The sequence below is a fragment of the Diabrotica undecimpunctata genome, chromosome 8 (genome assembly GCF_040954645.1).
Source record: "Diabrotica undecimpunctata isolate CICGRU chromosome 8, icDiaUnde3, whole genome shotgun sequence".
Lineage (NCBI taxonomy): Eukaryota > Metazoa > Arthropoda > Insecta > Coleoptera > Chrysomelidae > Diabrotica > Diabrotica undecimpunctata.
Window position 1 is genome coordinate 137,810,686 of NC_092810.1, and position 25,922 is coordinate 137,836,607.

The 25,922-nt window shown below is 33.1% G+C and overlaps 2 protein-coding genes across 2 annotated transcripts in view; one reads left to right on the plus strand and one right to left on the minus strand.

Moving 5' to 3' along the window:
- Window positions 1-25,922, minus strand: part of hob (bridge-like lipid transfer protein family member hobbit) — a 102,496-nt gene that overhangs the window by 40,127 nt on the left and 36,447 nt on the right. The window lies entirely within an intron of this gene.
- LOC140448080 (uncharacterized) lies at window positions 5,865-12,698 on the plus strand. The gene is made up of 2 exons (XM_072541132.1): window positions 5,865-6,094; window positions 11,900-12,698. The coding sequence occupies exons 1-2, from the start codon at window positions 5,996-5,998 to the stop codon at window positions 12,308-12,310; spliced, it is 510 nt and encodes a 169-aa protein (XP_072397233.1). The 5' UTR covers window positions 5,865-5,995; the 3' UTR covers window positions 12,311-12,698.

The window sequence follows — 25,922 nt, forward strand, 5'->3', positions numbered from 1 at the left end:
AAGTTCTAAACACAGTTCCAAACTAACTTAGAGTCGACAATCTTGTTGTTTAGAGAAAAAAACTTATTAGTCAATTCGATGCCGCTCCTGGGTTGTGGTTTGTCAAAAGACGAGTTCTTGTGAACTCGCTCTCGTCCTATTCTTGGATTCATGTCACCTAATACAATCTTAATGTCATTTCTGGAACATCTCCTGTCGGCTTGCCATTTGCTCTAGGTCTTCGAAGAACTGTTCTTTTATTTCCTCTGGTTTATCATCAGTTGCGGCATGTACATTGATCAAACTTTAAATTATGGGATTCTTTAAAAATTAAAAGGGAAATTCTTTAAAAATTAAAGAATTTCCCTTTCAATCGCAAAAAGCACATTCTTTGACTGTAGGCTTTAAAGTCAATAATTAGGCCTTTTGTTCTTCGGACTTTTATATATAGTTAATTTTTATATTACTGTTGGGGAGGTTTAAATCTATTTATCGTTCTGATGCCTGACTCTAGTTAAAGTGTTTATCTTCTTTTGATTTAAAATTCATGGATTCTTCAGATAGACCTACGTGGTAATTTTATCATGGTTGTTTAAGCTTTTACTATTATGTAGCGTTGGTCTTCTGTGTTTCAACCTATGGAATACATAATACACTATTGATTCTCGCAGGATCTGGTTTGGGTGATTTTCAAGCTCAGCGAATTTTTCGGTTGCTTTTTCCTCCATAGGAGTGTTTTCATCGTCACTTGGTTGGAATACTATTTCAAGATGTTCAACAAATCTATCGACTTTAATAAGATCACTAATTTCTCCGCGGTAATTATTACTTTTAATTTTAGTTAATATTCGTTATTTATACAAATAGTATAATATCGGGGATCGCGAAATGATAGAGAAGACCGCCTTGTTCAGATCCGCCAGGAAACGGATAGTGCAATAATGAACACTTTTTTCAATTACCACTCCGAAGACTCTACACCTGGAAATCTCCAGCTGACTGTCAAAAAAAAAATGATTAGAAACCAGATTGACTACATCATCATCAACACACGATTTCAGAATTCCGTAAAATCCGCAAAAACATATCCGGGAGCAGATGTTCCATCAGACCATAATCTTTTACTAGGACGTTTCAAACTCCACATGAAAAAAGTACATAAAAGAAAAGCACAAAAACGTCCGACATCTAGAAGTTAAAAGATAAAACCACAAGAGAAGAAGTCAAAGAGGAGATCAACAACAAAATAAACACCATGGTAATCTCAGATATTAATCGAGAAAACATGAGTGTGATTGATATGTGGAATAAAATCAAAAATATCTGTAATTCAGTGGTAGATAATAAACTTAAACCAGAAAACAATATAAATAAACAGCCATGGATGAGACAAGAAGTATTAGAGCTAATGGAAGAACGAAGAAAACACAGAAATAAGAATGAGGAAAGGTACAAAGAAATAAACAAAATCATTAAGAAAAAGACTAAAAAAGCAAAAGAATCAGGGCTACACGATCAATGCATAGAAATAGAATCCCTAGAACAGAAGCATGATACTTTTAACCTACATAAAAAGATCAAAAACTTAACGAGAGAAAACGGATCACGAAGTCATAACTTAATACTAAACGAGCACAACAATCTGCTCTACGAAAATGAGAGATGGAGGCAATACATGGAAGAATTATTCAAGAAACAGCAAGAGACAGAAGTCAGTGTTTCTGGATGTTCAGGACCAGAAATAAAGCTCAGTGACGTAACATATGCAATAAACAGACTAAAAACCAACAAAGCACCTGGACCTGATAACATACAAGCTGAAATATTGAAACTATTTGAAAACAACCAACTCAAACTCCTAACGAGTCTACTGAACAAAATCTATGAAACTGCAGAATTTCCTACAGATTGCATTTTATCACCGACGTTGTTCAATAATTACTCGGAAATGCTGTTCAGTCTCGGAAATAAACAATTTAAGATATGCGGACGATACGGTTTTGATTGCTGATAATGCGGAGGATCTGCAAACATTAATAGACCGTGTAGTGGAAGCCTGTGACAGATACTGTAAGAAGTCCAAAATTCTCGTAGTAAGTAAAAACGACGTAATACAACACCAATTCACAGCTAATAATGAACCCTTGAAAATAATCGACAAAATTACATACCTTGGATGCAGCCTAAATAAGGAATGGGACCACTCACAGGAAATGAGATGTCGTATAGAAAAAGAGAGAGCTGTCTTCAATCGCTCAGGAAGATTTTATATAATATGTACCTGAACATTGATATAAGAACACGAGTCTTGAAATGATATGTATTTTCTACCCTTTTATATGGAGTCGAAGCCTGGACCTTGACGGAGACAACATCAAAACGATTAGAATCCTTCGAAATGTGGTGCTACCGCCGCATGCTCAGAATTTCCTATATCCATCATGTTACAAACAACACTGTGATCCAACGTATGAATAAAGATATGGAAATTATGCGTATCGTGAAAATCAGAAAGATGACATACTTAGGGCATGTGATGCGCAATGAGAAGTTTCAACTAATTTTACAAGGCAAGATAGAAGGCAAAAGATCTCAGGGCGCAGAAGGACATCGTGGTTGAAGAACATCAGACAGTGGGCAGGAATGACTACCATACATCTACTTAGAGCAGCTGTCAACAAAGTTGTATGGACCAACGTGATTACCAATATCCACAGAGGATAGGCACCAAAAGAAGAAGAATAATATCTGGTCGAACGACATTTGATTTTACTACATTTACGATAACAACACTTCATGTGGACCCCTCAGAATAAAATATTTTATTGAAAAAATAAACAATATCGTTCATATTATTTCAGATCATAAATTCTATGTCCGCTGTTCCAATAGATGATTATATCATTAAAATGAAAAAACATTTCCTCCTAATTGATGTATAATCATGTGAACAAATGACACGCGTAGAATAAAATATAACAATAAGCGCTAACAAAAGAATCGAAAATGGTTTATAGGCAATTTAGACAAAAAAGGACATCAGATATAATAATCTAAATTACCAGGACCGGCAAAAGGAATCTGTTATATTTTATTTGTTGTTAGGGACAATATAGAATATCTTACGAGAATAAAAAAAAGTAAGTCTATTCAGTCGGTCATAGATAATGAGGAAAATAAAATAAATAATCAATTTAATCAAATTTATCACATAATTAACACAGGAAAAATCCGTCCAGTGAAAAAAATCCAGGATTCTTCGGGGTCATCCTCTTTTCTTCCTACCTCTGGGGCTCCATTCGGTTATTCTCTTTATCGCTCTGCTGTGGCTAGTTCTTCAGACATGTCCATATGTAGGAGTTCTATATTTGTTAGTATGTCTGTTTCTATTGATGTTCTTTGCTTTATTTCGTCATTCTCCTATCTATTCTTGTTACTCTGCAGCATCTTCGCAGACATTCCATCTATGTTGCTACTATCTTACTGCTGTTTTTCTTGTTTACAAAATCCGATTTTCAGTCCCATATGTCATAATACTTCGCACTAATGTTTTATAAATCTGTGTTTTTGTCTTCATATTTAGGTGTCTATCCCACCATACTGAGATAAGTTGTCGGATTGCTGTTCTTGTTTGTCCTAATCTTTGCTTAATTTCTTCCTCAGTTGTTGCCTTATTCGTGATTATGAACCCCAAGTATTTGAATTTATCCTTTCCTTTGATTGTTACGTTGTCGCCAATCTGTAGATCTTCTATGTCTTTTTCACTTGTAGATAGGTACTCTGTTTTCGCGAGGTTAATATCTAAGTCAGCCTTGGTATATTCTTCTTGTAGTTTCTTCATCATGTAACTGAGGTCTTCTAAGTATATTTTGAATAGAGTTAGAGATGTGGAACAACCCTGCAGGAGCCCTTTGGTTGTGGTGAAGTCTCCTATGATTCTCGTTCCAACTTTAATGGACACTTTATTTTCTTTATACAGAGCTTTTGTAGCTTCAATGAGTTCCGTCTGTATTTCTAAGTTGTACATTGACTCCCATAGTTCTGATCTTGGTACAGAGTCATACGCCTTTCTCAGGTCCACAAATGCCAAATGTATATCTCTCTATTTTTTGCTTTTTTCTTTTCCAACAATTGTTCCAGTGTGTATATGTGGTCTATGCATGATCTTCCTGTCGTGAAGCCTGCCTGATCCTCCCCGACTTTGCCTTTTATCGCTTGCTCTATCTTTTTTCGCAGTATCTTCCCATAAAATCCTATTGATGATATTACGCTTATTCCTCTGTAGTTTTCGCATAGTTTTCTATCTCCTTTCTTAAATATGGATGTCATATATGCCTCCGTCCATTCCTTTGGGAGCTGTTCTCCATTTATGGCTTTCTGAAATATCCATTTTATCATCCGGTATAATTTTTTTGAGCCGTACTTTATAAGCTCAGCTGAGATGTCCCGGTGCTTTTTTATTTTTGATTGCTTTTATGGCCGTTCTCATTTCCCTATCTGTTATTTCTATTTCTTGTTGTGGGGATCTGCTTTGTCTTCGCCTATTTTCTTTTCCAATGAACTGTGGTCTTTGTTCTGTTAACAGTTCCTTGTAATAGTCCTTCTATTCTTTGTCCTGTATATTTCCAATTTATTTTTTTCTTTTGAGTTTTGTGTCAATCCTCTCAGTACTTTCCATGACACCGAAGTTCTTGTACCTCCTATGTATGTTTCAATATTTAAGCAGGTTCTTTCCCATTCTAGAAACCACTATTACAGTATCGTCTTCTTAGGTACCAATTGCGCTGTTTACTCTAGTGTGAATATCTGCCATATAGAGTAAGTATAAAGTTGCCCCCAATATACTCCCTGACGTATTCCGGATAGAATTGAAGATATGTTTTGTACTGCTTCATTGTATGTGACCTGGAAATATTGGTTGGTGAGATAGGATCTCAGAAGTGTACACGGAGAATGAGGAAAATGGGTTTTTATTTTAGATAGCAACCCATAATGCCATACCTTATCAAATGCTTGTGAGACATCCAAGAAGGATGCAGTGCAGTATTCTTTCTTTTCAAATGCATCTCTTGCTACTTTGGAAACGTTATGTACCTGCTCAATTGTTCCAGGTTGTTGCTTGAATCCAAACTGAAAATACGGTATAAACTTTTGTCTGTCGATTATATAGTTCATTCTTTGAAGGAGTATCCTTTCAAATATCTTAGAGATATTGGGAGCAAAATGATTGGACGATACGGTGATCGTTCGTGTGGATCTTTTTTAGATTTCGGTATTAGAATAGTATGTGCCTTTTTCCATTGAAACGGAAAATAGCCTAACTTTAGTATAGCGTTAAATATGCACATAACCAACCAAAATCCTTCTTCGGGCAAATTTTTGCAGATTTTTTCCGATATTAAATCATGCCTTGGAGCTTTTTTAATATTGAGATTTTTAACTAAATCTTTAATTTCATTCTTTTAATATTTTCCATAGGTGACATCTGGTAGGGTGCATCTAAGTTTTCGTGAATAAATCCTTCTTCTTCCATTGATACAGTTCTAGAGTGAAGTTGAAAAATCTGATCTAAGTTCTTTTAGAGAGTTTCCAAATAATGTAATTTGTGTCATCCGTTGCAGTGAGACTTTCAAGAAATTAATTTTTGTCTCTTCATCTGAAGTGAAAATCGAAGTCCCAATTAATTCGAACAGTATAGTAAGTATGTATGTATGTACATTACGGCGTTCTAGCGCCGAAATTCTTTCCGCTTGGGATTTATTAGACGACCTTTAATCTCTCGATATCTCGAATATTTAATAATTATAAAAACGCTACGGGACGGTTCTGTACAATGCTACCCCAACTTTTTTTTATATGTGGACCACACAGAGTTCCCAGAAGGTCATCGGAAAATAAATACTACGATGCATCTCTGTTGATGACCTATTGTTTCAGTATAAATCATTAGCTCTTGTCGCAGTAGAACTACTTATCTTTTCTTCACACCGTCGTCTAACACACGAAAGAAGGAACGATGCAGTTAACAAGATTTGTTATTGTTTTGATTGTTTTGGTCGTTGACCTTTGTATTTTGGTGGAATGCCAGCAAAAACAGGGCGCTGGAAACAAAAGGGTAAGTAGAGCATGTTGTATTATCTCACTTTTAACCACATATGACGGTTTATTCAGTTTATTATCATTAACCAGATTTTCACGTGGTTTTGTTGTGTTAAGTGCTAATTTATATATTCACTTTTCGTCGATTTTTTTTTGTATAAAATCATTATAATACTTATTTTTTCCGGTATAACATAATTTGAGCGATTTTCGTGAGATAGTAAATGATTCCGTAAAGTTACAATTTGACTGCATCGATAATTTGCTAAACTATCACGGCGACGATTACAAAAAGATAATGTTTATGAGATATGTTTTAAGGCACACTGACTGTTATTTCAATATTATATTGTTTTTATTTAGCAATATTTTCCTAATATTGTTCTGAAGCTATTTTCTTGCGGCATCTTAATGCAATTTACTGTCTATTGGGAATAAGCCACAATTTTATTTTAAAATTAAGTTTATTTGAAGTTTCGATTTCCACTTCGGAAAATGGTTCTCAAAATACAAAAAATTTATAAATTAAATAAATTTTGTTTGTGGTATTTGATAAAAAATTATTCTAATAATTTAATTTTTTCTGACTCATTCATATTGACAACTCGGACTGAAGAATAAAAATAAATATAAATAAATAAAGAAAATAAATAAATAAAGTCATAAAGAATACTATATTATGAAGAATACACAACATTATTTAAATAAATGATCGAATATTGAATTTAATTTAAATAATATTTTAAGTAAGTTTAAGTAAGTTTTGACATACTTAAATATTTTATGTCAACTTAATAATCAAATCAAAATTAGAGAATGATAATACATTGACAACTAGAACAAACTAAACGCATCAGTTATAATGGAGTTATTGATATTATGTACTGATAATACCTATTTTCAACTAAATAATCGATTTTATAAACAAAATTTTGGTCTAGTAATGGGCTTTGCTTTGTCTTCATTATTAGCGAATATATGTGTGGAAACATTTCGAAACAAATATTATTTCTAAACAAAATTTAAAACCCACTTAAATGATGTGTTCTCAATATGGCCTCATGGATCAGAGTTGTTGGACCAATTCCCCTGAATAATATAAACGATAAGGAACATACAATATCATTTTCCACGGAAAAGGAATATAATGACACACTACCTTTCCTGAATGTTTTAATCTCAAAGAAGGATACTGAATATGAGACTCAAGTATAGAAAACCAACACACACAAACATATATTTAAATAAAAAATCAATCACATCAATATTAAATCATTAAATCATTATACGATAGAGTCAAAATTACTTGTTCTAACGAAACTTTGTTCTTCGAGCAGAAACATTTGTTAACATTTGTTTTATTAAAAAATGATTATCCTTTGTCGTTTATAAATACGGAATTTTCAAGAATAGACCAAATGGAACAGAACAACTTAAAACGGGATCCTATAACATTAACAAGAAATAATACAAGGAAAATAACAATACCATACATAAAAGATTATCGGAAAAACTTAAAACGATAGGAAATAAATTCAATATTTCAACAACATTCAAAACAACAAACACATTGAGATCTATTTCATCTAAAACTAAACCTAATAATGAACAAGAAAAAGCAAATAATTATATTTATAAAATACCTTGTGAATGCGAACATTTTTATTTAGGTGAATCATGAAGACCACTAAATGTTGGTTAAAAAGAATAAGTGAACATCAATCTTATATCAAAAATAGAGAATTTGATAGATCTCAAATATGTATACATGCATGAAAAAATGAACATAGAGTTTAATGGAAAGATTCAATGTAGTCCTAAAAAACAGATGGTACAAAGAAAAAAATCGAAGAAGCTGCCCTAATTATGTCAAATGAAACCAATTGCAAAGCAAAATTCTCTACAGAATACAGTAGGATCTGTTTACTTAAAGTAAAAGAGAAAATCGATAGAAAGAAAATACACTATTTGTCAGTAACATATCGAGGATAAATCATTTATGTTTTATAATACATATAAAACCAGAGTTTGGTGTTAATATTGAGAGTAAACTGAATGTAAGAAATACTTACCATATTACTCCAGTCGTCAGAGACGAAAATGCCACTCAACCTCCAAAAAGCATACGAACAAGCTGAATTTTGCTGAAAATATCAACTTTTGGACCAAACAAAAGATGCGAAAAAGTTTACCAAGTTTACCCCAGGGCTTTCCCCTAAAATTCTCTCTCGTATGTGGGAAAACCGGAAAAAATCGATTTACCAATAAACTGTACGCCGTAGAAAAAAATGTTTCAAATAGAAAATGTAGCTGAGATAATTTTGAATAGAAATGTTTATTAGTACTATTTTGTAGAATAAACTGTTTTCTCGGAAACCATGCTTAAAGCGACAGGCGATTTTGAATGTCAGTTACGCGCGCGAAATCAGTTTTAAATAAAATTTTTATCAACTCGACGCTAAAAATCGATATTTTTTGATCAGGGTAACCTATCGAAAAATATAAAAATGTATTTTAAAGGTGAAAAGTGGAGCTTTCGTATGCAATTTTATATGTTGAGGCATTTATCGTGACTTCCGATTGTTTGTAATGTAAAAGTTAAAATTGTCCGTCTTTTAGGCATATTTCAAACGCCTCATATTTGTTTCTAAAAGTCAAAATTGATATTTCATGTTATAGGTTTTAAAATTAGGCACTAACAATGAAAATTCCAGCACGAGCGGTCAATGAAAGTGTTAAAATTTGATTCATCTCACAACAATAGTAAAAAATGGCAAGAATCGCACAACATTTATTTATTGAACAGATTTATAGAAACTGACTTTATTTGCGGCAACATACAAAATTTCATACGAGAGCTCCATTCTTTACCTTTAAAAGGCATTTTGATTTTTGTCGATAGGACACTCTAATCAAAAGATACTGAATTTTTAACGTCGAAATACAAATAAAATTGATTTCGCGCGAGCAATTGACATTTAAAATCACCGGTCGTTCATTTTACACAAAAAATGCTAATAAACATTTATATTCAAAATTATCAGCTACAGTCCCAAAATTAACGTTTTCAACAAAATTCAGCTTATTCGTATGATTTTTAGATGTTAAATGTCTGAAGACTAGACTATATTGGGATAGTATGAGGTTTTTTCCTGGTTTTTTCTTCTTGATTTACTATGGGATCACTAACAGGACAATTTTATTGTCATAATTGCATGTGGTTGATCTTTTAAAGATAAATCACATGCTATATCCATCATCATCATCAACTAGCCTCTAACGTCCACTGCTGAACATAGGCCTCTCTCATGCTTTTCCACTTAGTCCGATTTTGCGCCATCTGAATCCAATTTTTTTATGACATAAAAACAGTGACTACAAATTGGATTCAGATGCTATATCCAATATGTATCATAATTTAGTAATTTGTGTTATTTTTACATGCAGATAGTCAAATGTCAGATACCAATTTTTTAATCCATGTTTCTTGTAACTTGTAAAGAGTGTAAACATGAAATATAATTGTATAATGTAATATTTATAACATAAAGTGCTTATTGAAAATGACAAAGAGCCGAAACGTTTAAGCAATATTTAAGTATAAGTATTTTTATTTACAACAGACCGACAAACCCAGAAAATAAAAAAGTTTCTATTCAAAAATCCACGGTCAGGAAATAACAAACTATATATATATATATATATATATATATATATATATATATATATATATATATATATATATATATATATATATATTTTGTGAGCATTTTTATGGCATATACCCTTTAAGCTACTTAAAAGATTTTTGTTTTTTTTTGCTCTGTCTGCTATCTGTTTCAACTGTCTCCGGTCCTGAATCTTTTCTCGCAAGTTTGCAATTTCCATCCTTGATACATCCTCTAGTAGTTTCTTTCCATCGTATTTTTGGTCTTCATCTTGGTCTGTTTATTACTGGTTTCTAGTTCGTTATCCTCACCAACTCATTCTTTGTGCTTTAATAAAGTTTACTATGACTTCACCTTCAGTTTTTCCGTTTTTTTATCGTGTAATGTGTCTTACATTACTTCCGCTCCGTACTGGTCTAATTGCTGCTATATAAATTTTTGTCTTTGTTTTTTTTTTGCTCAGGTTTTTCTCTTTAAGTAGTCGGTGATATTTCCAATACATCCAGTTCCCTACTTTAATTAAAATTAATCAATTTGCCATCCAAAACTACCAAGTATTTAAAGTAATCGACCCACTGGAATTTATTTTCTCCGATGTTTATGTCTGTTATTCTGTTTACAGCGTCTCTTGTACTTATGAGGTATTTTGTTTTGTTCTAATTGATTATTAGTCATCCGTTCTTTGCTTCTCTTATCAACGTTAGAAGTGTTTCTTCTAGCTTTTGTTTGTCAAGCACTACCAATGGTAGGTCGTCCGCGTATCCTATGATCTGTGTTGAACTTTAAATAGTTTATTTTTTCAGCTTTTCGTCTCTGATTACTCGTTCTAGTATGGTATTAAATAGCGTCGTTTGACAGACTATCTCCTTGTCTTACGCCACGTTCTATATTGATGTCGTTTGTATCTCCTTCGTAGTTTTGACTTTGACGTGAATTTTGCTGGTATTTTCATCCTTTTTATTTCTTTTAATAATTGTTGTCTGTATATGCTATCGAAGGCATGTTGCAAGTCGATGAACAATATGTGTAGTTCTATGTCATGTTCGTAGCTTTTTTCGATGGTTTGCGTTAGTAGGTGTATTGAGTCTATTATTGATCTCTCTTTTCCCTAATAATAGTGTCCTATATTTTTTTCTATGTAACAATTTAGTCGGTTTCTGATGATTGTAGTCAGGATCTTATACGTTGTTTTCAGTAACATAATAGCTCTAAGTTGTACTTATTTGGATTCCCTTTTGACTTCAAAATGTTGACCATTAGTTTGTACATCCGTTTCAGCAGTTCCTCTCCTCCGTTTATGATCAGTTCGTTGTTAATTTTATCTGGTACCGGGACCCCTTTTTTTACTTATTGCTATTTTGCAACAAGGTTAATAAATTAAAACATTTTTAACCGGTCGTATCTTATAGAAAATTTAATTAGCGCTATTTTATTACGACTTTGCTCCAAAACAAATCGTTTTAAAGTTATAAGCAAGGAAAGTAGAAAAAATAAAACGATATTTTTAGTGACTTTTAAATATTTTAATTTTTTTCAAAATCAAAGTCAAAAATCAGAATGCTACCTCTCACATTCAAATGCAGTCGTTTTTTCACAGATCTCCTGGTCGATAAATAAAGAAAAGAAAAAGGGAGAGAAATATCTGTAAAAATTTAAGTTAGGAAAAGTTAACATCACAAAAAATGAAGCAACGAAAATGATGCCGATTTTTTATGGATATTTTGCTATCAATTAATACATTCATCGAAATATGTAGATAACTATGATGCTAATGTCATAACAAATTACGGAGATTATCCTGTGAACCGTGTAAATAAACATATTACAAATATGAATTTTCTATCACAAAATCTACTTCCTTTAACAAATTACTCACGTGACAATCATATTTAATAGAAAACCATTATTCAGATTGTTTCTATTTATAATAAACGATACCGTAAAAGAAACAAAACAATAGCAATATCACAGTGACTCACCACTACTAACAATTTCATTTGTAAATAATATCAATTAACAGTTAAAGATTAAAATTTTATTGCTTTGTGTTAGGTAAGTACTAACTCCTTGTATCGATTCTATTAATACTTAATATTTTATAAGCGTTCCATGTATATCAAATTTATTATCAACCTTGTACTTTACTGTTTTAGACATTCTCGGAATTTTATCCATCGCAATACCAATACAGACCGCAATATCACAACAACAATCCGTATCAATGGTCGCAAGGATGGGGATCCAATGGGCCACAAAATCAATGGCAATTCCCGCAAAACCAATGGAAACCGTGGGGCTCTAACTGGGGATCGGGAGCAGGATGGGGATCGGGAGCAGGATGGGGATCGGGATCAGGATGGGGACCAAGTCAAAGCTGGGGACCGAGTGCGAGTTGGGGACAAGGCGGTGGTTGGGGATCAAATCAGCTTCCGCATATTCCACAACTTTCACCTCAGTTCGGAAGTTTCCCAAAACCGTCTTTAGGTCACGTTCTAGATTCTACTTTGGATATTATTAAAAAAACGCAACAAGCGCTACAATTTATTCCAAGAAAAGATAAATAAGATTATCGTTGTAAAAGTCTGACTGAAGAGTTAGTGTAAATTTAAGATTAGATAATTTACTGCAATACCGTGTTTGGATGCTTGTAAAGTTTTCCTTATTTTTATATGCAATCTATGTGTCAATCATCGATATAATTCTATAAAATAGTATTCGCATAAATAGAAAAATGACCTCTTTTATTTTCTTATTTTTTCTGCTCGTCGCAATGTTTCATTATTTTCTGATTGTTATTGTTAATGTAGCAGAGCATACAATATTTAAAGTAGAAGGGTACCGAGAATTGTTTCGTTGGTATTATATCTATTAAGAGAAGACGTTTGTAGTTATTTTGTTAATCAGTTACATTTGCTGTTTATGTATTTAACAGTAACACGATGAAAAACAAAACAAAGCACAAGGTACGAGATTTTCATCAAAAAAATCCTTTATATATAGATTTTTCACAGCAAAGAAGCCAATTTAGCAATTCGCTTGTAACCATTGTGTTCATGACCGTGTTGGTAATGATCCTGGCCACACTAACATTCGAAGCAACTGTACTAAAGAGTTATTTTAAGCTGCAACGACACCATTTTCTCATTATTATTCTCAGTTGCTTACGTAACTTATTTTTCAGCTAAGACATTCGTCTTCTCTCCCAAACTTCTGTTTTTGTCTTGGATTATGGCTGATATAGGTGCTATTTTTCTCGACGCATTATATGCTCGACATATATTGCAGTTTTCTTTCTTTTATTATCATTTAAACTTATTTTTCTTTCTTCATTCTTTTTGTAATAAAATCCTCCTACGGAAGTATTGAACATCACCTGTTCAGTTCTTTTGGCATCTATCCTTATCTATGTTGTGTTTCACATATTTTTTAATTACCTATATCAACAGCCTTGCTTTTCTTTCCGAAATACAAGATTACGCCAAACAGAAATCAATGGAAGACATTATCTACACATATCAGGTGGCAGCTTATGTCTCACACTCTTAACATTTTACTGAAGAAAACAATCTGGAGTGACAATCTAGAACAGCTATTCCATCCATCATCGGATATAAGCCTCCCTTAGATGTAATCATGCATTTCTGTTTGTTGTTTTTTGCATCGATTCGTTACCAGCCATTCGGTTCATGTCATCAGTCCATCTGGTTTGAGGTCTCCCTCTACTGTTCTTGGTCGCCATTCTTCCTATGTGTCCTGCCCAGTTCCATTTTAACATGGCAATCTTTTGGATTACATCTGTAACTTTTGTTCGTCTTGTTATTTCTTCATTGGACTTGCGATCGCTGAGCTTAATGTTGAGTGTTATGCGTTCCATAGCTCACTGAGTCACTTGGAGTTTGTGGACTACGTTGTTGTTAAAAGCCCATGTTTCAGTTCCATATGTCAGTACCGGCAGCAAATACTTATCGAAAGTTTTTGCCTTCAAATACTTAAGTAATTTTGATTTAAATACTGTTTGTAATCTTCCGAATCCTGCCCATGCTGTAAAAAAAAGTGTAATCCCCCAAGCATGGACATAGGGTAATGATTATATTAGGTATTATATCCAGCAAATATAAGGAGTTCAAGATGTCATCCAAGAAAAATATAAGAAGTTGTATCTGCCATGAGCGCAAGATGAACACTGAACAATAATAACCATTGAATGGCACTGTAGATTGGATAGTGGAAAATCTCCGAAGGAGGAAATGGAAGGTTAAAAAACTGCGTAATGAGTTTTAGTCTCGAATAATATCTTTAAAGTTATCAATAATTCTTTAATTCATTTGATTTTTCTGTTTCCAATTAATTTATAATTTGCAACATCGTTTACTTTATTACTTTCCAATTTTTTTACTATTTTCTACTCTGTTGGGGAAAATGGTCCTATAAATAATTAGTTTTAGTGGGTAGATATAAATATTTTTTGTTAAAAGTGTTTTCATTTATAATATGCAGTATGGTTAAAAAAAATTATAGACTTATTGAAAAAGAAACTGCCATAATACTGCCATGTTCAAATCGAGTTTACTTTAGATATATTACTTTTTGTTTTTCTTAAAGAGAACATATTTTTAAAAGGAACATAAATAGCGTACCTTAATTTTGTTGTGTAAGCAACAATTTTGTAAAAAAGTAAAAAGTTCCTTTTAAACATAGGTAATCAAAATATTTACCAGGTATAGGGTTGATATTAAGTTGTTTTATATAAATAATAGTTAAAAATAAAGTGTAATCCACCAAAATGACTTTTTTTCCTGTATAATAAACTTAATTAAGATAAATTTTCGAGAACTTTTCATATTTCAGATTTTATACAGGACGAACCATTTAGATTAAAATAAAAATTAATGGGAAAATCCCAGTACTTGGCTGTATACCATAGTTAAAACTTAAACGAGGTCTGGCTATTAAATAACGAGACTGCACGCGCAGAAGGCGTCCTAGAGGGGAAGAGTGGGAAACGAATGCAGCATTGGATAGCTGAAAGTGTCTACTCTTTCAGTACGAAAAAACGGTTTTGTCGCTGTAGTAGTATTTTTTCTGTAGAGATTAGAAAAGAACGTGTTTTTTTCTCGAGTCGATAACCAAGTGTGACGAAAAACATGAGCAATGGATTAATGTGAAATTTCTCGTTAAATTAAAAAAAAACTTCGACTGAGTGCTATAATTTATTGAAAGAGGCCTATGGTGAGAATTCTCTATCTCGTGCGTGTGTTTTCGCATGGTATAAACGGTTTTCTGAAGGCCGAGAGAGCGCCGAAGATGACCAACGTCCAGGTCGACCTGTCTCTGTTTCAACTCCGCAAACAGTGACCAAAATAAATGAAATTGTGTGCGGAGATCATCGTATGAGCATTCGGATTATTGCTGAGACTGTAAACGCCGATAAAGAAACTGTCAGAAAAATTTTACATTACACGAAATGAACATGAACAAAGTCTGCGAAGTTGGTCCCAAAAAATATTTGACCCCTGATCAAAAGCTCGTCCGTCAACAGATCTGCTCAGATTTTCTTGAGAGGTTACATGAAGAGCCTGAATAAATGGAAAACATCATCACTTGCGATGAAACCTGGATATTCAAATACGATTTTGAAACTAAACGACAACCCATGCACTGGAAAACTCCTGCATCGCCAAAAATGAAAAAAGCAAGGACGTCGAAATCAAAATTTAAAGCCATGCTAATCGTTTTTTCAACATTAACGGCATCGTGATGACTGAATGGGTTCCAGAGGGTCAAACTGTAAACCAAACTTACTATTTGAAAGTTTTGGAAACGCTGCGAGAGCGAGTTCGTAAGAAACGGCCGGAGTTGTGGAAAAACAAGCCGTGGATCTTGCACCAGGACAACGCACCTGCCCATAACGCGCTGTCTGTGAAGCGTTATTTAGCCGCTAGAGGCATTCCAGTGCTCGAACACCCGCCGTACTCGCCTGATTTAGCACCCTGTGACTTTTTCCTGTTTCCGAAGATCAAGTCTGTCTTAAAAGGAATCCGGTACGAGTCGATGGAAGAGGTGAAGCGAAAAACGGCGGAGCTCCTGAAAGCTCTAACAAAAGAAGACTTCCAGCATTGCTTTGACCAATGGAAAAAACGAAAGGAACGGTGTGTGGCGAGGGAAGGGGAATATATTGAAGGAAAGCATTCGATTGTAGCATAATTTTTAAAATAAAACTCTTTTCATAAGCAGTCTCGTTAGTTAATAGCCAGACCTCGTACATAAGTAAACAACTTCAAAATTTGTATATTGGTATAAATTAAATGTTTTATACCAATATACAAATTTTGAAGTTTTTTACTTCTGTATAAGTTATTTAGATTAAAAACACTTCTATAAAATTTGAAGTTGGTAACAGATTTTAACCAATTTTTTCTTTAAATAGCATGTAATAAAATGTCTACTTAGGGAAATATCCAAATTTCTAGGGCACAATATGATACTTTTTCTTAGTCGGAAATAGAGAATTTTTATTAGCGATTTTTTTTATTAAAAAAATGTCTACGCCACTGACAGTTGATATTACTGTTCAATCACAAATTAAACCCGTAATTTGTAATCTCACATTAATCTTAACTTCTTAATTTCCCTGTATATAACTGTTGCTGGAACTTTGCCGTAATCTCCACCAATTAATGGGAGAAAGCTTATTAAATTCCTTTTCCCAGCGGATAAAATACCAAATATTTTAGGACCATGGACTGTTAAAGAGTTTCCTTCGATATATGTAAGCAGACTTTACGGCGATGATTCCTTATGTGTTTGGTTTTATCGGGTTGTACTTAGAGAAAATAAAGCGTAATCATCGATACTACACATCTAATAACTAGAAAATATTTACAAAACAACGATTACTAATTAAAGATTACCACATTGTTCATTATTATACCGGTGTTTTTGGGGCGCGCGAATATAGCGAAAACTAACGCACTTTTTACTGCATTTTTGAGACGAAGAGATAGAGTAGGTAACGAGTACCGCACACAGCCGCACGGCTAGCAACTTGAGAACACAAATCACATCTGTGATCCATTTTTCTGGAACCAATTTTTACCTAAAAAAGGGTCGTCAGTGGTTATAACTCAGGCGTCCTATCTTAATATGTTTTACGATATCAGGTTCCTGGTATATTCTATAAAGTTCGAAGTTGTATCGTCTTCCCCACACTCCATTAATATCACTGCTCCATAGATTCTTAGTGCTTTTCTTTCGAACCATGTCTTCATTACTTTTTGAACCATATGTTAGGACTGAGCGTATTCTTGTCAGGTGCGTCATCTTCAAAACCCCAAAAAATATTGTTTTTTAGGGTTTTTTGAGGATTTTCACCATTTTATAGACTTAAAACATATAGACAATTTTTTTTAGATTATATATACATTGGAGTAACTCTGTCCTTTAGGTCTTTATATATAAAGAACCGCATTTATCTCGATAAGTGTCGGCTACAGTGACTTTAATGGACAGGCCATGTATTTTGGATCGAAGAAAACAGACTTAAAAAAACTGTTGAATTCAAGAATGCAGGAGAAAAGATCTATTGGAAGACCGAAAAAGCGATTAGAGGATGACGTGAATGAGAACGCCAGAAACCTCATTGGCAGTCGATCGTGAAAGATAATAGTTACAAAACGTCATTTTTCCGTTTCTATTTTTTTTTTGTGGGTTGCAATCAAATCAAAAATTTCAAAAAATTCACACACATAGTTGAGGCTTTTACAAAACTTGTATATTTTTATAGACGCGTATAGTGTAGGTTTTTATAGACCTGTATAAGTTTACATAACCTAATTGATAAATACATCTTTTTCCAAATTTTTCCGTAAGGTGTGCCACTTACAAAATGCCGGAAAACTGGTTTGTTAGGGATTTTGGCGGATTTTACCCATTGTATAGACTTCAAAATAGATCAAATCAAGGTTTTTTTTAGGTTATAGGATAGGTTTAGGACATTACAAAATTAAACAAAACTTCTTTAAACCCTTGGGGACTTAACCATATTTTTTCAAGCCTTTTAATGGTTTTTGTGAGTTTTTGCGGGGTTAATGACTCAACAAGTTTTATAAAAAGCTTAACTATGCGTGTGAATTTTAAAATTTTTAAATTGATTGTAACTCACAAAAAAAAATAAAAACGAAAAGAATGATAGACAGAAAAGGTGGAGGGCTAAAATTGCACTGAGGCTTATTTTTTATTCACATAAACCGTAAAAAATGAAAAAATTGATTGAGGTTGTATCGATCTCAAAAAATATTATTAACTACGCAAAAAACCTTGAAAAAAATGTTTTTTTGTGGGTCTAAAGGTGTTTCGCCCAATGTTTGAATGTCTGAAAGGACCCAGTTACTTCAAATTATATATAACCTATAAAAACACGCAATTTTTTTGGTTTTTAAAGATGGCGCACCTGACGGAAAAATCTCGAAAATATCAGAAACATAGTTTTTGATTAAATGCGTAAAATAGAAAAAAAACTCCATCCCCAAACAAAAGTTATACGCTTTTTTTGAAAAAAAAAATACATTTTTAGGTTATGTATACTCAATCTATGGGTTTATAAAAATATACAAGTTTTGTAAAAGCCTCAATTATGGGTGTGAATTTTTTGAAATTTTTAAATTAATTGCAACCCACTGAAAAAAAAATAAAAACGAAAAAATGACGTTTTTGGGGCTAGGGAGTAAGGGGTGGCGAGTTAAAATTACGCTGAATCTTATTTTTTATACAGATAGAACGTAAAAAAAATTGAATTCTGTGAGGAAGTGCATTTTGCTATCTTAACTTACCCTTTCAATGTCACTCAAGTGACAAATAAACAATAATTACTTCCAAGTCGTCTATTAATATTTTGTGTCATGGCTGCCGAGAGATAAATTAGAAAACATGCTGACCGTCCTAATATTAGTTTTGGCGTAATGAACAGAACACCCATCTAAGTAGATACACAAATTTAATTGTTCAGTAAGTGAAAGCTCATGAATAGCATCCCAAGTCGGTGTTTAAAAATTCAAAAAGGTTCTTTGAGTTAATGTTTCCCTCAAAAAACAAAGGACCAATAATTCGCTCGTTCAGTATATCACACCAGACATTGATTTTTTTGAGAATACTGTCTTTTACAGTTTTTTACCAATTGGGATACCAATTAGCTGCAGTCCAATAACAACAATATTGTTATGGTACATTTATAGTAAAAGTGGCTTCGTCGGTTTCGAATTTTTCGTCTATGGTTCGTTAATCGCTTGTGTCTCGTTAGTCTTGTCATAGGCGTAGGACCTTAAATGTTGATTTTGGCACAAAAAAACAAAGAAATCAACATTTTTAAAAATATAATTCTCTCAAATGCCATCCCGACTGGACTATTAAGACAAAATTTTTTATACGACTTTCAGATGCTGTCACCTCTAACTCCACCGCAGCTGCGGTGACTAACTCTGCGGCTGACTCCCATTTTTCTGACTATAGAACACTATTTAACTGCTACAAATATTTATTCGGTATAAAATTCCCACGAAAACATAACGCTATCTCCCGTAATAATACGGTAAAGAATTGGTAGTTCTTTATGAAGTTGTAACATATGAAGTTGTCTCAATAGATTTCACTGCTGCTCTTCAGGATCACTTACAATCCGTTATCAATCTTACAATATTTGTTTTATTCTAAATAGTTGAAAGAAGCTTTGTGCTGTTTGGTTAATATTATTTTTTAATTTTAGGATATTGAACAAGAAATAATCGCCTTGCATCTGGCAAATAACGAATCCGATCATAATATGAATCAGACACTAAATACAATTTTGGACGCAGTAGGATTCGTTAATGACCTTATGGAAACAATTCCTCTCTTAACTTCTGGATAATGATGTACATCTAGATATTATGAAAACATGTACTTTCCTAAAGAGCTTTTGAAATATGATTTTTGAGTCAATAAATGTTACAACTTTATAAATATATCAAGCATTTTCTTTTTAACTTCAAATTTAACCTTCTTTTTAATAACGAGATCGATTACTTATTATCATAGCCGAGTAGAATATTCCAATATTGGAAACTGCGACAAGTGATCCCTATCTTGAGTTCCATTTAAACCATCCTTTAAGTAGTTCGCATCGTAGTAGATCGCATCTACGTTAAGCTACTACTATACAATTTACTTAGATTCTTTTGATCCCACTTGCTGTAGCAATATGGCACAGATATTGCAACTTAATTTAACTTTGTACTACGAAGGTGCATTGGTGTAGAAACTCCCTATCTAACATCATACACACAAAGATGCTATAAGTACTTAAAATTCTTTGTCATAATAGACGAAGGAAATAATGATTTTCCCAAGATACTCTTTGATACAGGTATTTAACAATTGCTTTTGATAAATTTGGTGATAACAGTATGTATTAAACAAAATATGCAAAAGATTTAATGTCATTTTTTATATATAAACAATATATAACAATGTAAGATCGCTTTTTGATTTTAAATACTGAAGGTGAACACCGGTAAATTACATATATGGAAAAGTAACGCAATTTTACTCAAAAGGCATAGACACTCTTTTAAAATGAGAGTTTGTGTTTAAAATAATAAGTTATTTTTATTAATTTGTTGCTTAATTATTACAAAAGTAGCGTCAACAGTCGATTTCCTGAAAATTATTAATAACTTTTCTAAAAATGCACAAAAAACATTAATTTTACCTGAAATTACAGACTATTTATTTGTTTTGGCATAGCACAATCACAATACACAACAATAATTAGTTTTTAAAGCTATTAATCTAAATTTAATATGTATTTATAAATACAATTTATTAATATATATTATATTATGATCAAATTGTGCAAGAAATCAAAACATAAACAAAATTATTACTGTCAAAAAACGGAGTTTACACTTTTGCCACACGCTGAACTGTCAATAAAATTTGAAGTATTCCTGTATCAGTTGCGTACAATTGTCTAATTTATTTAATTAAAATTATTATTTTGTGGAATATTAGACTTAAAGACGTATTTCATAAAATTTATATTATTAATAATAACAAATGTTTTTGGTTATTTAATCAATATAATTCTAAAATTTCCAATATAATGATGTTTTTATTTTTCGGATTATTACACCATGTTGACGCCTATGAAAGATCGAGCAGTTCCGTATGGGTTTCGTATTATTAGCTGTGTTAGGAAAATTTGAACTCTAAGGTTGACGTTCTGGAAATTTTAAATATAAGTGACGTCACTTTATATAAATTGTGACGTGCAAGCATTTTTATATGAAAAATGCTATATCTTAATTTATATGTAACGCCCTTCTCTTTTTAGGGGCGAATTAATAAAATTACTTGCATTTTGACTGATATCTGTGTGTTTTAACTAATCGTTTTAAAGAAATCCGTTGGTTTGGATAGGTTCACTTACCCTTTTTATTTATTGTACCACATTTCTAATTGGTTTAGACTCTTAATTCAGAATTGGTAGGCTATGTTTAACTTCTTCTTCTTCGCGTGCCATATCAGAATTATCCGACGTTGGCGATCACCATTGCGAAGGCTTCACCATTCGAAGGATTTTCTGCAATATGGAATAATTGTCCTGCATTTGATATCCGAGTCCATTCACGAATGTTCCTCAACCAAGAAACCCGTTTCCTTCCTACACCTCTACGGCCCTCTATTTTGCCTTTAAGGATCAGTTGTAATATTTTATATCGACTTCTCCTTACTATATGTCCCAGATAAGACATTTTTCGATGTTTAACAGTCTTTAGCAGTTCTCTATCTTTGTTGACGCTCCTTAGTACTTCTTCATTGGTTTTTCTTGCTGTCCAAGGTATCTTCAGCATTCGTCTGTGAACCCACATTTCCAATGCTTCAATTTTGTTCATGATCGATACTTTTAGCGTCCACACTTCTGCATTATACAAAAGTACGGACCAAACATAGCACTTAACCATTCTTTGTCTTAGTTCTAAACTGAGATGATTATTGCAAAGAAATGACTTCATTTTCATAAAAGTAGTTTCAGTCATTGCTATTCTACGTTTTATTTCTATGTCTGGATCTAGTTGTTACGTTATCTACGTTATCACAGTTCCCAAATATGTCATTTCGTGAACTTTCTCAACTTGGACTCCGTTTAATTGAAGCTTTGCATCGGGATGTGGGTCACGACTAAACACTAAAAATTTGTTTTTGTTTGAGTTTATTTTAATGCCCATTTCCTCTCCTACCTCGTGAATACGATCAAGCAGAATTTGTAGACTTCAATATTATCTGACAGAATTACTGTATCGTCTGCATATCTAATCACATTAAGTAGTTCCCCGTTGATTTTTATTCCATAGGGTTGTCTCTCAAGTGCCTTTTTAAATAACTGGTCCGAGTAAATATTGAACAATATTGGCGACAAAATACAACCTTGTCTAACTCCTCGTTGTATGCAGATTTCATCGGTGTAGTTATCTCCAATTTTTACGATATTTCTTTATGTTTAACTACATCGAGTAATTGAACTTTTATAATGGATTCTTGAAAATTTATATTTGTGCTTCGAAGTCGGTATTTTTTCCATAGCTGTGATAAGGTGCATTGTCCACTAGAAGTACCGATCCAGTTTCTACAAGAATCAGTATAGACGAAAACTACTTTTCAAACACATCGGAGTTCATATCCTCATGATAATCGCCCGTTTAGATTGAGGTAAATACATGTAAACCACCTTGTAAGAAACCTGAGTCACTTCCTATGTGCGTAATAATGAGACGTCTTTCTTTTCCCAAAGGTACTTTCAAGCCGGTTAAAAGTTTATCATTAAAAGCCTGTCGTGGACTTTTATTATATTTAAGTCTTGCCATACTTTGAATTGCTTGTTATATTTTGTTGTTTCCTTTCTTAAATATTGAGAAATTCCTTGTGTATGAATGACAAAGGGTAGTCAGTTTTTGTCAAAACCTTTGCTAGTAGGATCTTTCTTCCTGATATGCATTTTCATTAGAGCAGGTGTCTCGGGCTCTATCATATAATGATTTGATAATTTTTTTTTGATATTTACATTTGAGTGGTAATTTAAAGTGGGTTGGTTTTCTGTAAACTTTCTGATTAACACATCCGGAAAGGAAGTGAATTGTTTTCGTTTTCCTTGGTGGATTTGATTGATTCTCCTTTACTGTTGATGTTCATCATAAATGTATTAAATGCTTTTGGTCCGTGGGCCCAAATGGAGAACACATCATCTGCATATCTCCACCATACTGTAAGTTGTTTGTCTTGTTTGTGTACAATGTTTTGTTCGAAATCCTGCATGGATATATCTGCTAATAATGGAGATAAGGATGAGCCCATGGCTAATCCGAAATTTTGCTTGTAGAAATCATTATCTAGTTGAAAATACGTGTTGTCTGTGCAAAGTGTCAGTAGCTCCATGGTAACTGATACACTTAGTTTGGTTTTAAATAACATTCATACATAAACATTCATAAATAACATTCTTTCATTTTAGGGCCATGGCGTGAGGAAAAACACGCAACTATCAATGACGGATGAGATAATGAGCAGTTTCCTGGATTATGTTATGGACGCAGTAGGATTCTTTTCCGATCTGTTTGACGGCATAAGCGGCCTTTTTGGCGGAAATTAATACTAGACATTAATTTATTACACTGCGCATGAGGGAACACGAGCCACAAACCATTTAAGATAGATATCATATATCATTTATATATTTATTATATTTATATTGTGGATAATCAATATCAGTCGACTTTTTCATAAGCAACAAAAGGAATTTAACCAAAAATTTTAGAGTTCATAAATATATTTAATTATTACTTCCAAGTTCAACTTGCAAGAATTGAACTAAACATCCAACATCACTTCAAATTGCTTCATGTCTTGTTTAACAGTCATACAACACTTTACACGCTTTTTAAACTAGCTCCCAATATTCTCAATACGATTAGGATTTATGCCTTAAGCAGACCAGTCTATTGTTAGAATATCATTCTCCTTAAGAAATGATTACCTTCAAATGCAGTATATGGCATATCACAATCTCCGTTGCTGTAAATGCAACTCGATCAATCAGGAGGGGATGACTTGGTGTATCAAAAGAAATCATTAGTCAGTCAACTTAACATGTAACCGACTGAGTAGAGAAAGCATTAAATTATCTAGATATTCTGTAAAACTTATTGTTTTCATCCGTAAACCACGGTCTAATTAATGTGTTCGAGGACAAAAACTAGTATGTGACTTGCTGCAGGAAGCAAGAGTTGAACTTGCTGAACTGTAAGTTGTCATACTCTGCTCTCTTAATCTTCGTCGAATGCTACAAACGTTTACTGCGTTGAGCTTTGCAAAAAGCACTTTGAAGCCTTCTAGTGGATTTATTCGAACTCAGAATCCAGCAACGGTGAAAACGTGAACTTTACCTTGATGAGTTCTGAAAATTTAATGGTTTCTTAGGATCCGCAAATTTACTTATTCTTTTTATTTGATCTTTCTCCTCTATACACAAGCCATGATATCCGTAATATATTAAAAAAAAACTGTTAAGATCTATTTTATTAAGATGGTTCGTTTTCCCTGACGCCCAGTATAGCTAAATATTGTTAAAATATACAAAGTTTAGAAATAAAGAAGTTATTTGCATGCATTTTTATTTTATATATAAATAGGCAGCACAAATTTCGCAAACATCTACATATCATCATCATTATCATTCTCAGCATATTCTACCGATTATGGTGCAGCCTCCCTTACATAGTCATTCTTCATTTCTGCCCAAGATTGTCTAAAATTCGCTGTTCTGGACGTCTTCTTGGTCTCTTCACGCCTCTTGGATACCACAGTGTAATTCAAGTGGACCACCTAATGTCAGTTCTTCTCGCTAAATGCCCCGCCCACTGCCATTTTAGAGATTTAATTCTATGGATTACATCAGTAAAATTGGTTTTCTGTCTGATCCATTCTATTCTTTTTCGATCTCTCTTTGTTGTACCTAGCATGCATCGCTTTATTGACATGTGAGTAACTTTGAGTTTCGATACTATCTCTTTCTTTAGTGTCCAAGTTTCGTAGGCGTATGTCATGATTCAGAACGATGTCGTCTGAAAATCTTAGATGGCTGAGGTATTCTCCATCAATGGATATTCCTTTGTTCTGCCAGTTTATTTTGCTGAATATATTTTCTAGAGTTGCAGTGATATGAAGAGCTTTGGTGATATTGCGTCTCCTTGTCGGACGCCTCTGGTAGTGGGAAATTCTGGAGTGTTTTCATACATTTTTACCTTACCTTTGGCTTGTCTGTATATTTTTGCTAAAGTTTCTATGTACGGTTTGTCAATGCCTTGGTTGGTCAAAGCTTCTCTTACTGCCTTGAGATATATAGAATCGAAAGCCTTCTCGAAATCTATGAAGGTTAATGGTAGCGTTATTTCATATTCTTTAGCTCTACTCTTTAGTTCCCGAAGTGTATAAATATGATCCATGGTGCTGAATCCACTTCTGAAGCCAGATTGCTCTCTCGGCGTGCAGCATCTAATGCGTTTGGTAATCTGTTGTTGATGATCTTTGTGAATATCTTGTATATGATTGGTATTAGACTTATAGGTCTGTAGTTTTTGATATCCTCTTTGCTACCTTTCTTATGAATGAGAATTATGTTTGCTGTAGTGCAGTTGTCTGGTATGCATCTCGATCTTAGACAGTTCATGAATATGCCTACTAAGATTTTCCAGGTTTTATAGCCAGCGTATTTAAGCAGTTCCACTGTTATACCATCTATTCCAGCTGCTTTATTGCTTTTCATTTTTGTAATTGTTGATGTTATTTCTTCCGGAAGGAGTTCTGATACATCTTCTTGGTTACTGATTACTTAGTGTGTCAGGGGCTTTGTATAGTCCGCTGTAGAATTTAGTCACGAATTGTATTATTTCATTTCTGTCTGTAATTCTGGTGTTTTCGTTTGTTAGCGCAATGATTTGCTTCTTCCCAATGATTAATGTTTTTCTTGTTTTCTTATAGTTTTTCCTGTTTTCGATTGCATTTTCTATTAGTCTTTCATTGTATTTTCTTATGTCTTCCTTAATACTTTTCTTTATTGTCTACAAAGTTCTGTGTATTGTATTCTCTGTA